Source organism: Candoia aspera, chromosome 3 (assembly GCF_035149785.1).
Source record: "Candoia aspera isolate rCanAsp1 chromosome 3, rCanAsp1.hap2, whole genome shotgun sequence".
Classification (NCBI taxonomy): domain Eukaryota; kingdom Metazoa; phylum Chordata; class Lepidosauria; order Squamata; family Boidae; genus Candoia; species Candoia aspera.
The window spans coordinates 171,550,519-171,568,861 of NC_086155.1; the positions used below are offsets into that span (position 1 = coordinate 171,550,519).

An 18,343-nucleotide genomic window follows, 5' to 3' on the forward strand; every position below is an offset into this window, starting at 1 on the left:
ACTTAATAATAAAAATTAGTTAGAAACATTCACATATTTAACCTTCTATGGACAGTCTAAGACATCATAGACCAGCCTAAATATATCACATATAAACTTCTGAACTATGCTGTTCTTTAGACTTAGGGAATAGCCAACTATGTTCTACTACAGACTTGAGGAAAATGTTCTAAAAGTTGCTGAACCACAAGTAATAGCAGCTTTGGTTAATACATGTACAACGATAAGGGTGCTGTGAGTTGTAGTTTAGGAACACCTGAAGGGCCATTGGCTCCCCACTCTTTTTACTGCTTTCTCATCTTCTTTCACTGCATCGGCTTGTATTCACATTTGGATATCTTTACCTATTAATCATCCTTCCACCCCACCAGAAATTAGACTGTAAGGTCTCTCAACTATGTACAGGTAAAGTTACATTCTTTAACAATTACTTCTAGAACCAATTGTTTCAGCAATTTTGCATCTAATTTTTATAACTTCTAATTCAAACATATCTCTAAAAAAAACTAACTATACTTAGAAGTACTTGGAAGTACAGTAAACGCATTTGTTGTTTTAATGTATCAAGCTAAATCACACACACAAATATACAAACAAGCTGTTTTTCTACATACCAATAATCTTTCCAACCTTTCTTTATTTAGTGCACCTACAGGTTTACTAAGGTCACGAAAAGTTTCGGGCTTTGTTAGATCTATAAAAAATGAACATTTTAAAATATATATTACATTACCAACAATGGTACAACAATTTTATTTCCTTTCTAATGCATATGGACAAAACTTAAGATGTCAAACCTTATTAAGGACTATACTTTATTAGTCTTTAAAGCGTAAGTGTAATCCTAGGGGAGAATTTGGACCAACATATGTTTGCATATTTAGCTATAAATCTAGGAAGGAATCAGGTCTACTGATTCTAATAACTGGACTGTGGGAAAAGACCTTTACATACATTCACACCACTGTTCGAACATTTTTGATTTTTCATATACCTGCACTGCAGTTAGGTTGGTAGAAAAGGAGCAGAATTTTTTTCCATTCTTATATACACCATTTTATGTGAAAAATAGACCAATTCTCACTTCATAGTCAAACCAGCAAGCATATACTTAATTAATGCAATATCTTGGTATAACATATTGCAACTGGAGGCATGGACTAAGAATTGGGTAAAACAATATGGGAAATGGTAGACAATTAACAAAATTTGAGGAATTAATAATACAGTTAAAGCAGAACAGTACAAAGTAATAAAACGGTAAGTAAAATTTCTAACTAACTAACTAACTAACTAAATAACATTTATAAAATACTGCTAGAATGTAATTTAGCACAACAAGGGATGAAATTTAGTTGGGAGAGTGATTTAGGTATTACAGAAGAGGAATGGTCAAAAATTTGGACACAAAGAATTATGAAAAATACGTCTGTTAGAATTAAAGAGAATTGCTATAAGACAGTTTGGAACTGGTATATGACTCCAGTAATGCTAAACCTCTATAACAGAAATAATTCAAAAAATTGTTGGAGGTGTAAAAAAGAAATTGGGACTTATTTACATTTATGGTGGGAATGTGAAAATATTAAAAAAATATGGGAAAAGGGTTTTGCCAAGATTAATGAAATACTATCTATTAATTTGCAAATAAGTCCAAAAATTGTATTATTGTTAAATTTTGGAAATATGAAATTAGAGTGGCAAAAGAAAGATGATAATTTTTGTTACTGCCTTAAGATTAATAATAGTTAAAAAATGGAAAGTAGATTATGAGTATGAGCTTGAAGATTGGTTTAAAGAAGTATGGAATATTGCTATTAATGATAAATTGACACGTGAACTAAAATATAAAAAGGGTTTGGTGAAAAGGAACTTTGATGCTATATAGGGTGAATTTTTGGAATACGTTTTTATTAAAGGGAAGGGAGTAAAACCGGATCAATATATATTATCTTTTTTGGAGAAGAGAGCGTATTGAGAATTATTAATAAAAATGTGTGATAATAAAAAGAGATAAGGAGGGTTATAGGTCCCACAGGTGATGGGTGCACATAGAGGTTAAGTTATAAACTTACATGTGTTATGTAAGTTTCTACATATGTTTTGGTTGTTTGAATTATTTTATGTTTTCTTTTTGTTATTATTGGTTGTGTGTTTTGTAATTTGTATTTTAAATAATAAAATTATATTTTAAAAAAAATTAAAAAATTAATGCACCCCATTTCCAGTTTGGTAATTAGCTTCTTAAACTTCATGAATAGTTTTTTTCCCTCTATTTTATGTTTTAATATTTTAAAATTTGTTTTTCTCACAACTTATTACCAGTATGGAAAATATACTGAAACAATCAATTAGACAAACAAACATTTTGCACACAAAACCTAATATAACAGGGTTTTATAACAGATGTACTATATGTTGTTTAGGTTTTTTCTTTTCAACTGATTTTACAATATGCACATATTCATTTTCTGTGAAGTTTTAGTCATTTGATGTTTTCTATTCACAATTACCATTTTAGGCTGTTTTAGTTTTGAATACTGTTTTGGCAAAATGTAAAATCTTATGCTTCCTTCAAGATTAAAATTCACAGAAATTAGATTTTTGGATCTGAGATAGCAACCAACTTTATTTAAAATCATACTGAAGAGGTACAATCAATCAATGTATTTTTTTAAAAAACTATGTTAATGGCTCTTCTCTAGCTCGTCTTTTAGATAAGCAGCTTACTTCCACACACACACACCAGCCTATTCAAGACCCATACTTTATAGGTTCTGTGAATAACACTCCCAAGTTAGTGCTTACGATGCAAACTGTGAAACTCCGTGCAACCTTAATTGAAATGAATGGACCTTTGCAATAAAACTTATTGAATCTCTTATCTTCATGCACCAGATAGTCATTAATATATGCTGACTTGTATTTGCTTGAAGAGTCATTTGAAAGTCTGAATGCAGCAAACTTTGTGCTGTGCAACTTTCTTACACCAAGTTTATATATCAATACTGAAAATGATGTTATCACTAAACACTATTCCATGTTGGAAACAGAAGTTGGGGAAAACGAACTGACAGCACAAGTAACCAAATGCTCAGGTAACCTGGTCTGGATTGTCACACTGCATTTACATTGCTTGTCCCCAAAGAAGTCTTACCTAGTTCTGAACTAGAATAATCCGCTATGATCCATGGAAAGACAGGGTACTGGGAGAGATCATTGCAGCTCCGATCAGCCAGATTATTGAGATGAAGAAGGTACTGGTAGTTTGAGATATGCCCTCGTTGCCACTGTAACATGTAGCTCTCTGCAGTGTGCTCCATAATATGATTTTCTAGGAGGAGACAAAAATGTGACAAGAGCACAAAGAAGAAATTAATGTAGTTTGCAATTAAGACTCTTCTAGGAATATACTCATGTATCAGGCTGAATCTCTATCCCACAAGGCTTGTAGAGCCATCATTCATCACTGATCAGATAAGGTAGATCACTGGCCTGACACCAAATATTCACTGATCTATGAGAAATGGGTGAAGCTATTCCCCACAAAATAATTAACTTATCTTTCTATCTCTATATGTGTCTACATACTAATATAAAAATGAGCAATGATTAAAAGCAATCCTACACTATTTTTTTTTCCTCAGGTAATTGAAGCAGTTGTCTTACATGGCATCTTCATGAAGCAGATACTAAAAAGCTGACAGTGGGAATTCTGGGGGTGGGTTGGTGGAAGAGGTAAAGGAGACATGCACAAAATGCACCTGCATTAAACACACAGGTTAAGGTAATATCATGGGAATTAAATCAGTTATATTAAAGATTTAATATAACTGATATATATTAAATTTTGTTTAATATATATCAGTTATGTATTAACTGATTTTTTGTTTTGTTTAATTCTGGTCACTTCTTTATCCTGACCTTGCTCACTTTTTGGTGTGCAGCTCTTGGCCCAAACCACCCTTGGCTTTTTAGTATCCCACTGACCATGCTTGGTCCTCACTGGATTTTGGATTACGCCATGTATAGCTGCCCACTACCCTCCGCCATCTTTTGTTGTGGTGTACTAAGAATTCTGAGCTCAAGAAGTTTCAGGTGTATAATTGTCATTTCATGTATTCCAAAATCTATATTAGAACCAATCCATTATTAAGTGCTATTGTTTCAATATACCTGCTGTTTCCAGTGTTAGGTCAGGAGTTAGCTTTGTGGCTTGTGGTTGCATTTTTAAAATTTTCCCCAGCAGGATTGACTTAAATTGGATGGAGTACTGGAGCAAAGCAACAGCTCCTATGGCCACGACAAAGTGCTAAAGAGCTCCTGTGGGTTCTGTTCTACTTCTTCTGCATAGATGAAGAACATCATGCCTGCCTTCCTAGTAGATATGATGTTGCCTTCTGAAACAAATTTCCTATGGGAAGTTAAGAGTTCATGCCAATTGACTGTATGTGTGTTTCATGTTCCACTTTGTTTTTCAGGCAGATAGTCTGAGAAAAGTTAGATTAAAAATGGTAGGCAAATACAAAGGTTATTATGTAGGAGAGAACTTTACTTTGCTTCAGACACAGGTGCTGCTGATACTGCTGGGTTATTCTAGTTCTACTACATTTATGGCTTGGCTTGGTTGGCTGAATTTTGTCATAAGCTTGTTAGAGCCGTGCAGTGCTTTGCATTCCATTCCAAGAAGCTGCTTTGCAGTGCACAGGGGTGAAAACGTACCACCTATCTGTTTCTATTTAAAGCAGCACATCTTTTCCCAGTATCACAAGGCAGCTACATAAGGCAGCTATGCAATTGCAGGAAAAAGCTGTGGCTGATTTAGAGAGTTGCAGACAGGAGCTACATTCATACAACATACATACTACACTCTGAACCACTTTTCTAAATTATTTCTGAAGTGTTGCACAGCTCTAAAGTTTGTACTCTTGTGCTAACAGTGAACTTCCAAGTTCATTTTTACTGGTTTGTAAAATCTTAAGTAGTAGTTTTCTAACATAGGCATGCATACAAGTCCAGCAGAAAGCAACATTTGTCTTCCATATATTAATGCTGCTCTTCTGATTACATAGACAATGATATTCATTATCTAAACTGCCTAATGACAACATATGGAAGATACAGAACTCTGCCTTTGCCCGGTCCTCAACTTTCAATGGCTTTCTTCTGCTTATCATATACAATTTTAAAGATGGTACTAAGAATCTGCTGTTATATATCTCCACAAAATAATAAACAGCTCCTTTTTTATTCATTACTACCAATCTCACTATGACTCAAAACTAAATCTATACAAAAAGCTGAAGATAGTTTAATCCCCACCCCCATACATTACATTTATTTATTAGAATTGTTATTGAAACCTAAATATGTTGACACGTAGAAATAGACATTATCTCGGTCCTGAGTGTTGTAGAATTTCAAATAGATGTCTGAACATAAATCATTCTCAGTGCAAAATACTTCCAGACCCTTGAACATTAAAAAGAGATAAAAATGACATGTAATGAAGTTAACAGAATGACTGAATTAACCAGGATCCAAGTATAGCAGATGTTAAGCACAGATATCTGACCCTTATTGTTTTCAAAACAGCAGAAGTGATTTCTACATTATTTTTATAGCATAAAAAGTCACTGTAATCAATTTGTTTTTATTGGGAAAGCACTTGGTACTGTTTTAAATTATTTCCTTTATCACAAGTACTGAAACAGTTCCAGGAACACAGCACTATTCTAGCTTTCTATAAAGAAACACACATTTTAAGAAACTATGATTATCTAATGCATTAATTTATTAAATGGTTTTCTGCTGGGAAATTCAACAAGTGTAATTTTATATCAGTTGTGTTAAACAGGCTCTGCTAAGAGATCAAGGTTTCACACTGTGCAACACTTGTTCCCTCAGGAATTAAAATAGCTAAGTTTAAACCCATGAAGCACATATAAGATGCCAAGGATCAAAAGTATTATCTTACCAAAGGCGACAGGCTATGTCTCCTTTTATAGATGCGTCTGACACTACGCAGTGTCACTTGTACCACGGGTTTCTGTGAGATAAGTCAAAAGATGATACATTTCTTCCAATTTTACCCATATGTTCTAGATAGAAAATGCACCTTCTTCTCCAGCACTTTACCAACAGTTAGCCTCAATGTTACATTTTTTTAAGAGGATGGTTAATTATCTTAATTTGGAGAGGCAATATTTGAATCTGTATGTATTCTGGAAATAGCCCTCATGAAATGAACAGATAGTTCAGCTATTTGTTAGCTGGGGAAACTTATTAAAAATTAAGCCAATGTTTTCTAGATATTAAGGACAGATTCACAGTATAGAAGCTTTGTGTAATATAATTAAACACACACACCATCCCAAACATGAAATTATCTATGCACAAGTGAGAACAAGATACCATGGCTTCCCACAAGGAAATACACGAAGCTACTTTCTAGTTTGTTAGCAGCACAGCAAGAATCCTTTGACTATCTCAGTAATTAGTATAGTGTGGAATCTTGACAACAGATAGAAATGTTTAACTTACTATATCAGAAGAGCTAGATGGATCTCACAGAGACCAATCAAACGCCTATGGGAAATCTACATATGCAAGACATAGCATCCGACTTCTTGTGTTCCCCAGAAGCTACTAGCAGTGGATAACAGAAAAGCCATTAAGGCCACTTTCCAACTATTAATTTATACCATCTTCATGGCATCGCTGCGCCATAATGGAAGTGATATAAAGCCTGTCCTCTCTACTGCTACTTTGACACAGCAATGGTTGGATGATTCTAGTGCTATAAGTCACTAATTGGGAAATGACCCAAGACTAGTTTATAGATTCCACCATGGATAGGGTAGCGCACTACCTGTCCAGTACTTCTATATGTGTCTGTGTGCGCTTTAATTTTGTTACCTTAAATTGCAACATGTATATTTTTAAAAACCAGGCATAAGATGAAATAAGATTTCCTCAGCCTGAAGAAACCTAGCACCTATGAAAAATGACAGAATTGTTTATATATATGTATGTATGTATGGATGTATATATATATTTTTCAAATTTCTATCACCGCCCATCTCTCCCAAAAAGGGGACTCTGGGCGGTTTACAATAAAATCCTTTAATTTACATTTAAAGCAAAACTCTGCAGAGACTGAACAATATGACTTGATCCGAGGGGTGAAGAAAGAACATTGTATAAGCTCTGGGGACATGGTGATAGCACATCATCAAGGTTTTAACAGCAGCAGACTAGAAAATGCAAGTTACTTACAGGATAGCCATTGAGAGGCTGGAAATACAGGTTTGTGTCAGTGATGCATACATGTCCAGGATTAGTTACCAATGGAGTGACCATTTCAGCTTTACACTCCATATGCAATGTTTCAGAAACGTTCTGAAATCTAAACAAATGACAGTTAGATGCTCAGTGTAAGCTTCTATTTATCCTGCATCAGAACATCACAGAGCTTTCCATCACACCTTTACACAAATTTTTAGAATATCATATTTACTACAACTTTATATATTTTACAACAACCAATATGAAATCTACTTTACACTACTGATGATATTGTAAAAGCATGAAACTTTTGCTGCTTAGCCTATTAGAATGTATAGTTCAACTAAAAATTGAACACATTTGCAAGAGCATTTCAAGATAGCTAAGACTGGATGAGTAAGTCTTTGCCAAGGAGAAGAGGGTGAAAGCAAGATTTTTTCCTTTCTATCTGAATCCAGAAGAATAAAAAGTAAACCAACGAAGAGGAACTCCAAGCCACATTTTAGACTTCTTTGGTTATTTTTTTTTTTTGCTACAGAAATAAGTGATTTCAAAATTCAGAATTCAGCAGAGTAAGATAAACATATGTAAATAGAGAAAATGTGGTTTTCAGCAGAGTAAGATAAACATATGCAGAGAAAATGTGGTAACTCAGTATTAAGCAACATATGGATTCCCATTGCTGATCTACTCTTTGCTTTTTGTATTTTCCTAAGCAGGCTATTTCTTTTTAGAAACTGAGAATTAGAAGATGGGATGTTTCCTGTACCAATATAGAGAAACATACCTGTTCTTATCAAATGATGTCCTGGCCAAACGTGACTGTAGGATAGCAGTTATCTAATTTAAAATAATAACAATAACAATAATAATCAGCTTTAATTTTTTTAATGCAAATAAATTGCCACAATTTCCCCTTCATTAATACTGCATCTTTAGTACATATTTACCATAGCAGCCTGGTCCCCTAGCTTGTCCAGGTGTGATGCTCTGTACAACTGTTCAAAAATAGAAGCAAGCAAATGAAATTTAGAAACTTTCCCAGATATAATAAGGGACTTGATGTACACAGATACAGGTGAGACTTCTGTCAGAATTACCCATTCTGCATTAGATCCATTTTCATCTGCAGACTTGCATCACAACAGATGTATATAATCTAAAGAATCACAAATCATAGATCAGGAGTCACAATTAATGGCTTTAGAGCCACATGCAACCCCCCAGGAGCCCCTTTTTATGGCATCAGAACCCCCTGATCATGACTGCTGAAAATTGCCAGCAGTCTGCTCTACTTAATCTGCTCTACTTAATCACCATTTTGAAATGAGAAAAACTTAAGAACTGTAGAAGAAGCCCAAAAGTAGGATATCACAGAAAACAGAGAGTCCCATGCTTTCACTGAAAGGATGTCAATCCTTGATGTAAATTCTTAGTAAGGTTAAGGTTTCTTTCCTTCCTTCCTTCCTTCCTTCCTTCCTTCCTTCCTTCCATCCATCCATCCATCCATCCATCCATCCATCCATCCGCATTTTGCCACAATCAGTACAACTCTCAGCAGCAATGCTTCCCTTGATTCAAGTTTGACTCTGATGATTATACAGATGTATCCATGTAGTTTCCTTGGCAAAGATATGAAACGAGTTTTGACATTCCCTCCTTCTGTAATGTTATTTAAATTTCCCAGTTAAGCCCTCAGCCACAGAATTCCCTGGTGTTTGCCCATCTAAATACAAATCAGGCCAGATTCCTACTTAGCTTTTTCAAGATCAGCCAAAGTTGGCTTGGTGTTGATACTACTTCAGGATTAGTAATGATCTGCTTTTCTAAGCAGGGATTTACCCACTATTGTTACAAATGAAGACAGAAACCCATATAAACTTCTCCTTTGCTTGATTGCTTGGAACTGTGGTTTTGTACACATCCTACTGATTTTCAACAGCACTTGTCCTGGAGACTAATTTATGGGATTGCAGAGGCACTCCGCAGGATTGCCTAATGATTGATTAGCACACATTTAACCCCGGATTACTATGCAAAAGAAAAAGAATTAGGCATTTGTTAATTGTTTCAAATACTTGACTAGATGAAGAGAGTTCACTATGTTTCATTTTTATAAGAATTTTATTAAGTTTCAAGCAAAGATAAAAGCCACAAAAAACAAAAAAACTACAAAGAGGGGAAAAAAAACTAAAAAGGTATGAAAACTTAAAAAGAATTTTAAAAAAAGCAATCCCAAAAATAACGATAAGCCCCAAGAGAGCCCACTTCTCCTTGCTGTAGAAAGCATCTCTTAGGGTATGCATACTTAAAAAATATATAAATTGGGTAATTTAGAAATGGGGTGGCTGGTCTCAGTGTCCCTTTAAGACTACAGTGTGGCTTGGAAAATGGTGACGTCCCCATTTCCCAGCTAGCTCTTACCAGTCGAACTTGATCTTCTGGCTGCAAACAGCCATCCAGAGGACAGATGGGGTGATTCCTTTTTCCAGAAAACACTCCTGGGCTTCAGGAAAACCTGCCTGACCCCCCAAAACACCTGCCATATTGTCAGCTCTGCCTGCTGAGCCCGCGGGCACAGCTGTTCAGTCTGCCATGTCCCCACCGGAAGTCCAAGCGCTCGCTATGTTTATTGAGCTAAATCACATGCTACAGGCAGCAGCAAAACTAACGAACTATATTCTTACTTGGTGAAGTGTTTGTACAACATCTTCGACTTTTCCAGCAACATCCAGTTCAAATATATATTCAGTTTGACCCTGATAAAAAGTGATAATTAAAATCAAATTAAAACCTAGTTGAACCACACACAACCACTTCAAAATAGGAAAGGGTCTAGTTTAGGCTCCTGTACTGCATGCAAAAAATTCTAAATTTAATCCCTGTTATTTCTGGTACTCTGTCTAGCTGCTTTATTACATCTCCAGCTTCTTGTTACTATTTTTCTTGTTTATGACATTTGGCAAATCAAACACTGTTTATGTATTTTACCTAGAAAGTTCCTTTTATTTAACAGTTCACATCCTAGACTATTAATAGGCAATCTATGTTAAAGAAAATACGTTTAAACGCTAACACACACAAAATTGTATTTCAAATAAGTAACTGCTAATATTTTTGTCCGAGACAAAGCAAAGAGTTATGCAACATTTGATCTTTTCTGAATGGAAGCAAAATATATACTTACTCTTTCAGTTTTAAAGGGTGCAATGATGTTTTTTTCTTTGGTGAGAAAAGCCTTTAGAAAAGGATAATTTATTCAGTACTTATTTTTGTAATACATTGTTGCTATTAGGTATCATCAGAAATGCAGAGATGCTTGTAAACTATGAATAGACAGCAACTGTTCAGAAAGCTCCTCCTCACATCATGTTCATAACCTTTTCTCTTCATTTTAAGTTAAAATTACATTTTAATTTTAAAATAGTTTTTTACGAAAACCAAATCCAAATGGAAGGCTAATATTTCAGTGCGACCCCCATTTAACTTTGCCTTTATTTAGAGTTAGGGGCAATCGTCAGACACAAATTCTGATGACCTTATGGACAAACAGCCTCTATTTTGATGTGTTCTTAGTGGCAAACCATAGTTCTTGATGTTCCAGAGATGTTCAAATGATATTCCTGATCCTGTTCATCCACTTTCTCCATCGTCTTCCCCTTTTTTTTACTTCCCCCAATCATGCCAAGCAGCTATTTTTTCTAGATCATCTATAGAGTTTTTGCTTGTTAATCACTGCCTCAAGAGAGCACTTTTTTTCCTTCCAGGAGCAACTGACTAGTTCTTCTTGTAGCCCATGGTACTCTTAGGAACCATCACCAAAGCTGTAATTAAAAGGCATCCATCTTCTTTCTCTTACTCTCCCAATGTCCAACTTTCTCAGCCATTAGGTACTACTAGGAAGTCCACTGCTTTAACTATTCTGATCTTTGTCATCATAGAAATACCCTTTGGCTTCATGATCTTATATAAGCTTCCCACTAGTTTCCTCCGTAGGGTTATTTTCCTGTTTACATCCCAAGCATGCTCTTCATCTATTCCCCAGTGCAAAAAAATAAAAATATCTTCTTCCCCATCACCTATGAACTTACTAAGCATGCAGGTTGATATTATCCATTTTATGTTAGCTATCAGACCTCCTGTCCCTTTGCCTTTCCTTAATCCGATTTATTATCTTTCTCTGTATGACCCTGTTTTGTAAGAACTTAAAACAAAAATTTGCTTGCATGAAGATTAATGGTAAAAAATAGTTTGCCTCTCTGAGCTAATCAGCCTGGGGGCCCAGAAAAAGTTTTGCTGCTAAAAGCTGACAAGTTTTTCTGACAGGACCCTGTCAATCCACACCTTAGAGACAAACCAGTTTTGTTCAGTGTGGCACCATTCAACCAGGAGTGCTCATCTTATGAGTACCCTGATTTAAGTCCCACTCCAGCAAGGTCATACAAATAAGCAGAGCTGAAGTCACATACCATTACACTACATAACCTCCTTGACCTTTTTAATGTATTATTTATCCTTATTATTTGACAAATCTCCTATTACATATATTCCTTAAGTTTGTTCAGCAGCAACAGAAATCTGATTTGGTTACCTCTGCAATGTTAATCAATATATCATCATTAAGCATTGCTCCTAGAGTAATTTTTCCACTGTCACTCACAGAATGAGTTATGATGGAACTTTCAAAATGCCTTAGCCTAAATACAGATTTGATAGCAAATGGAGTTTGGGCTGAATTAGAAGCCTTTTCAGAAATCATGGCAAATCTTTGCAAACCTTTCATTTACCATCACAGGAATTTGCATTAGCTTATGTTTGTGTAAATTAGTTTAGCAATTTAAGCTTTTTAATTAAAAAATGACATTTAAACAGAGTTAGACTTTTAGATTATTCGCTACTTACCTGACTGGATAAAATAGCGATCTGCCCAGAAGTACCACTAAAACATAGATTTGGAAAAAAAAACATTACCACACTATTCAGTTGTTGTTAAACAAACAATTGTTCAGCACATATTTAAAAGATTTACCCTGTGAAGGAATAATTTCCTTTATATTCTGGTGCTTCAATTTTAATACAGTCTCTCAATGGAATCTAGGTGAATTTACAGAAAAAAGAAAACTATTTCATTTGAGTTTGATGTTAAGATAAACTAAAATTCTTTGGCATTATTTACTAATTTACTTACCTTAATAATGGGGTGGCTTATTTCATCTGGCTCAAATATTACAGATTTTGAGCATATTTTGAATGACCCTCTAATTTTCCTAAGAGTTAGGAGACATCAAAAGGTTACTGCAGAATTTTGACACAGCACAATATCCATGTTTTCACTTTTATGCAAATAGTGTAATACCTTATTCCTTTGCCATCTTTGTTTAAAATGTAATTAGCTGTATGTTGTTCAAAGTAGTATTCTTCCAGATTAAGGAGTAGTAAGGAAAATCTAAAAGTAAATAATAAAAAGCAAAATAATAGTTGTGCATGGAACACAGCTGTGCCTTGCTACTAATGCGCATTACTCAATTCCTCAGAAAACACGTTGTAAACTGAAGCAAAATAAACTTAGGTCATTCTGGGGACCAGATATTTTGAAAGGTCACAGAACTGACAGATTTAGCTCAAGACAAAATTTTTATTTGAAAAACATAACAAGTACCGTTCCTTAAAACATTTTAGCAGCAGCAAGTAATATTGCCATAGAATTGCATTAGTGAGAGCCAGTTTGGTGTAGAGGTTAAGGTACCAGGCTAGAAACCAGGAGGCCGTGAGTTCTAGTCCTACCTTAGGCATGAAGCCAGTCACTCCCTCTCAGCCCTAGGAAGCAGGCAATGGCAAACCACTTCTGAAAAACCTTGCTAAGAAAACTGCAGGGAATTGTCCAGGCAGTCACCAGGAGTAAACACTGACTTGAAGGCACACAAAGATACAGACTGTGTTAGTGGAAAAATTTACTCTGATGTAATTCAGTTTCAGACAGTCAAAGATAAAGGATCTGGTATTTCTAGCAACAGAATAACCAGTTAGTGATCTACAGATAATTTTAATTCTGTTAAGCAACTGATTAATTTTAATAAAGGTAAGATGAAGCTAGGCCACCCCAGCCCTTTCCAAGCAGGACTGTACAGTTACTTTTCCCAGAATTCTCCACTAGCTTAGCTGATAGGTCATAAGCTGACTGGAAATCCTGGTAATTGTAGTCCTGCTATACTTTAAAGTATATTAGTTTGGGATGGGCTTGTAATATCCCTATGCCTGAAGAAAGAGGCTACATATCTGAGAAACCCTTTGTAGATAAAAACTGGGGACAGGCAACCTGTGGCTGCCAAATAACCTTGCTATTTGACAGTATGATGGGATTCTTTGCTGTCTTTCTATTATTTTTACATTTGAATATTTCTTCTTTCCTTTCTCCTATCATATTTTCTCATACTTATTCTTTAATTAATATGATTGAATACTTTTATATGGTCCTCTATAAATTCTTCGAAATCTAAGACAGCATCCAAATTGCACTATACATCTTCTTCTTCCTTCTTTCCCCTCCAGAACTCTGTGTAACTCTGTTTCCAACTTCTCTGAAAAGTCAGGATAGCTACTAAAAAACTGAAGATGCAGTGAATGTGGAAGACTCACACTAAATTTGGCACAGGAATCCTTTATCATTTGATGAAGGCTTTCAAATCCATAGTGATAGCAAGGATTAACTCTATCTATCCATCCATCCATCCATCCATCCATCCATCCATCCATCCATCCATCCATCTGATCCCCGCCCATCTCTTCCCGTTGGAGGACTCTGGGCGGTTTACAACAATCGATTAAAACTATCACCATAAATACAAAGAATAAAATACAGTAAAAAATAATATAGACAGAAGTAAAAATAAAGAATCCAAGTGGTGAGGAATCTAAAACAGTCCAAGTGTGGGAGGAGTGGTCTATAGCAACCATCCCCATGTAGATCTATTCCCCTCTCCACCCCAAGCAAGGCGGCAGAACCAGGTCTTCAGACTCCGCCGAAAGGTCAGGAGCGATGGGACTAATCTCACCTCCGGGGGCAGCATGTTCCACAGGGCGGGAGCTACTGTGGAGAAGGCCCGCTTCCTGGACCCCGCCAGATGAAATTCTCTTACAGACGGGGTCCGTAGCATGCCCTCTCTGCACGATCGGGTGGAGAGGGTTGATGCAATGGGGAAGAGGCGGTCCCACAGGTAACCTGGCCCCATGCCATGTAGGACTTTAAAGGTAATAACCAACACCTTGAATCGGACCTGGAAGCAAACTGGTACCCAATGCAGCTCACGCAGCAGTGGTGTTACATGTGCCCTTCTGGGGGCACCAAAAACAGCTTGCGCAGCTGCATTTTGGACCATCAGTATGCTGATGATACCTCATCCCATGGTGACGGATGATCTCACCCAGTGGTTTCATGTAGATGTTAAAAAGGAGAGGGGAGAGTACTGATCCCTGTGGCACCCCACAAAGAAGGGGCCATGGGGCCGATCTCTCCTCCCCTATCAACACCGACTGGGATCGGCCCTGGAGGAAGGAGGTGAACCAGCATAAGACTACGCCACCCACCCCCAACTCCCTGAGCCGCCCCAAAAGGATACCATGGTTGATGGTATCGAAGGCCGCTGAGAGATCAAGGAGACCGAGGATGGATGCACTGCCTCCATCCTGCTCCCACCAGAGATCATCCATAAGTGTGACCAGTGCCCAGAAGACACTACATGGTCTTAAAGATATACAGAAAATATTTCATATTTTTGTAGCCCAGACCTAGTAGCCCAAGATAAATCACACTTAATTGTAGGCTTCTGATTGCTCTTTGTAGGTGACTGAGTAATTCCTTCCTGTTGAGCAGCTGGGATGCTGCCACAAAGACTGTAGGAGGACTGTAAGGAAGTGAGAAATCCAGGAAGCTAGCAGGAATTTACCAATGTAGTTCACATTAATACATTTTAAATTTTAGCGTTGATCTTAGTTAAAATCCTGGTTTTTCCTCTATTAAAAGTGAATAGGCAGTGAAAGACACACAGGCAGACAGACAGAAACCTTTCTACAAGCAGCACCTAAAAAACAGAAGTGATGATGAATAGTCATGACCCTACAGCTGTGATTATAGTATAATGTTTGTGGAATGTTTCTGTTCCTATTTGAATTTAGCCAGTCATATATTTCCAATGGAGAGCCGGTTTGGTGTAGTGGTTAAGTCACCAGGCTAGAAACCGGGAGACTGAGTTCTAGTCCCACCTTAGGCACAAAGCCAGCTGGGTGACCTTGGGCCAGTCACTCACTCTCAGCCCCAGGAGGGAGGCAATGGCAAACCACTTACCAAGAAAACTGCAGGGACTTGTCCAGGCGTTCTCTGAAAATCGGACACGATTGAACAGATTTTTTTTAAAAATTCCTGTAAATCTAAATTTTGAACAAGGGACTTTAACTACAAACTAGTCTTGTTTCACTACAAGAAGACAGAGAAGAGTTGTGGCAGTTGGCAACTCACAACTATAAGAAATGGAAGCCAACATGTGCTGATAATCCACCTGAGGACAAAAAATACTGACAAAAGGGGTCATCAAGGAGGTGTTCAAAGCAAAGTGTTTCAAAAAGAAATTGATGATGAAGCCCTGTTCAAATTATAGAGGATTCCTTTTTCAGGGACTGCCCAAAAAGCTTAGTGAAGACCTAAAAACAAAGAAGGAAATGTAGATGGTAGAAGGACAAACAGATAAGCAAGGATGGCTACACCAAGCTATTGTTGAAACACCATCAGAAAAGCTAAAACTAAGAATGAACTGAAATAGATGGAGGCGAAGGCTGACCAAAACAGCCTTTTCCGTTCAGATTATTTCCAAAATAAAATACTTGATACCCACTATTCAATGAAAATTGCAAAAGGAAACCACTAACAACAACAACAACAACAACAACGACAAAAGAGTTACTTTAATCCTGTTTTGTCTCAATTCTTTCAAACAAGAGTGTGTGTTTTTGCCAGGTAAAATGGCCAGAACAGCCAGATAAAAGGGCAGGAGAAGCTTGAGATTGACAGAGAATATCTATTTACTAGATCTGGCCAACCTTTGAAAATTATTAAGAAGTACTTCAGAAGTAGCACAAGCAATTTCTGCTACAAATTATAATGACTGTTGGGGGTGTCCCACCCCACCCACCCCCCCACCCGGCATCCATGTGAGATGGAAAAAAGGAGACCTGGCTGCGTAAGAGTTGTATGAGTTGAATCATGAAAGCAACTGCATCATTTTTTCAGGTTTATGCCTGAAGCACTAAAGTGTGATCAGTTTTGAACCCTACCCTTACAAATTGGAAGAGGTTTAGAAAATGGCAGTGAGGATTATCCAGGAACTAGAAACTAACTGTAAAGAGACATGGAAGGCACAGAGGAGGGAGGAGTGGGTGTGATAGCACCAAAACATTTCTCTATCATCCTTGGGAAAGCAATGGAATAAGTTACAAGAAGGCAGATTCTGACTAAAAGTTAGAGAGCATTTCCTAAAAGTAAAAGTAGTTTGGCAGTGGAAGCTATTAGACGTAGAAGTGAAAGTCATTCCTTCACTGATGTGGTCTAAGGAATCACCCGTTGAAAATGCTTTAATTTCAGATCAGAAAGCATATCTGGCACACACAGCACAATATTTAGTCAGCAACCCAAGGGGGACAAATTTTGGATTAACATAACACATTTTACTTGCATCTTTTCCGGCAAATGAACTGCTTTTTTCTTACCTAATTGCACCATTAGGAAAAACTGCAACATTCATTTTGACTCATAAATGAATGCATAAACTTTAAAAGTAGCCCTTTAACAAAAAAACAAAAAAACAAAAAAGTTTTTGTAACATAACCATCAATGGGCAGTAGTGAAAACAGACAGATCCTTTAAAAAATTTCCAGTTAAGTTACTGATCCAGCCTAGCAGATAATTGAGAAACGAGACTATTTTCTCCAGTAGTTTATTTCTCAAGGAGTATTGACTTCTTTTATCCTGTCCTGCTCTGTTCTTCTCATGCAACTGACGGAAACAAATCTACATTCTTTTTCAAAGGATGCATAGTAACCGGTGTGCCTTTCTTTAAATAAAAGATGTTGGCACATGACCTGTCACAAAGACCCTTCCCAGGCAAGGTAGACACCTGAATGTCCCCATGTGTTCCTGGGCACTTTCCCCAGCTTCTTTATTTTTACTCAGAGCTTCCATGGAAGTGTTATAAGAATTTAAGACACCCCCCCACCCGTTTCTCCTTCTCCTTAAAACTGCCATTCTCAATGAGAGATGCTCCTGCTTCCATAAACCGATCAGCACAGGAATGGCGGAAAGGCAACAAGTATCTTAGCATAAGTAAAGAAAGGGCTCCCCTTTTAGAATATCAAACAACCAAAGTATCTAAAAACCTGACAAACAGAATCCACAATCCAGCAGAGATAGAACCTTAATTGATCAAAGGAGCCAGAAACCACAAAAGCAGCAGAGGGCAGAATGCCTTTGTTCTTTAAGGCTGATTCAGAAAATCCTAGAGAGATCCCTGAAACTAACAAATAGATGTGAATCAAGCAACACTTCTCACCTCCTCTTCCATCAAAGGGCCACATTTCTATATAAAGGGGCTGGTGAGAAAATACACGTGTGGCTACCTTCCAACCAGCATACTCGCTCTGTACATGATCTTGGGAAATAAACTTATCTCTGCTCAAGCAACTGCCCGTGCTTCTTCATTCCCAGCTCGGGATGAACACTTGGTAAGTTTTCCTTCTAACAGAAGAAAGAAAAGAGCAGGAGCAGAATAAGACTGCTGTTTCTGAACTTTTGTGTAGTGCTCAATTTAAGGATAATCTGGGCTGTAGTGTTTGGGCTACACCACCAGTGAAACCTGAAGTAAGTAAACTGGTAGAGTCAGGCTTTAATGATACAGCAGTAGTCACCATATTGCCTAACACCATAATTCTCCTAAGTAGCTGTATACTAACTTGCCATTCTACTCAATTTTCCCTCAGTGGTCAGATTTTTAAATATTGACAAGTAGTTTGT

General features: G+C 36.9%; 1 protein-coding gene across 4 annotated transcripts in view; it reads right to left on the reverse strand.

The window, feature by feature from the left end:
- Positions 1-18,343, reverse strand: part of NSMAF (neutral sphingomyelinase activation associated factor) — a 299,495-nt gene that overhangs the window by 274,879 nt on the left and 6,273 nt on the right. For 3 of the 4 annotated variants that reach the window (XM_063299319.1, XM_063299318.1, XM_063299320.1), the window contains exons 2-14: positions 12,644-12,733; positions 12,476-12,554; positions 12,317-12,381; positions 12,190-12,226; positions 10,475-10,525; positions 9,975-10,046; positions 8,238-8,285; positions 8,075-8,127; positions 7,279-7,408; positions 5,978-6,049; positions 5,364-5,472; positions 3,158-3,334; positions 615-694 (exon numbers count right to left, since the gene is read on the reverse strand). In XM_063299319.1, coding sequence (XP_063155389.1) covers positions 615-694; positions 3,158-3,334; positions 5,364-5,472; positions 5,978-6,049; positions 7,279-7,408; positions 8,075-8,127; positions 8,238-8,285; positions 9,975-10,046; positions 10,475-10,525; positions 12,190-12,226; positions 12,317-12,381; positions 12,476-12,554; positions 12,644-12,733 — 1,063 coding nt within the window. Of the gene's footprint in view, positions 1-614; positions 695-3,157; positions 3,335-4,043; positions 4,115-5,363; positions 5,473-5,977; positions 6,050-7,278; positions 7,409-8,074; positions 8,128-8,237; positions 8,286-9,974; positions 10,047-10,474; positions 10,526-12,189; positions 12,227-12,316; positions 12,382-12,475; positions 12,555-12,643; positions 12,734-18,343 lie in introns of those variants that run through there. The other variant, XM_063299321.1, reaches the window with a different exon arrangement.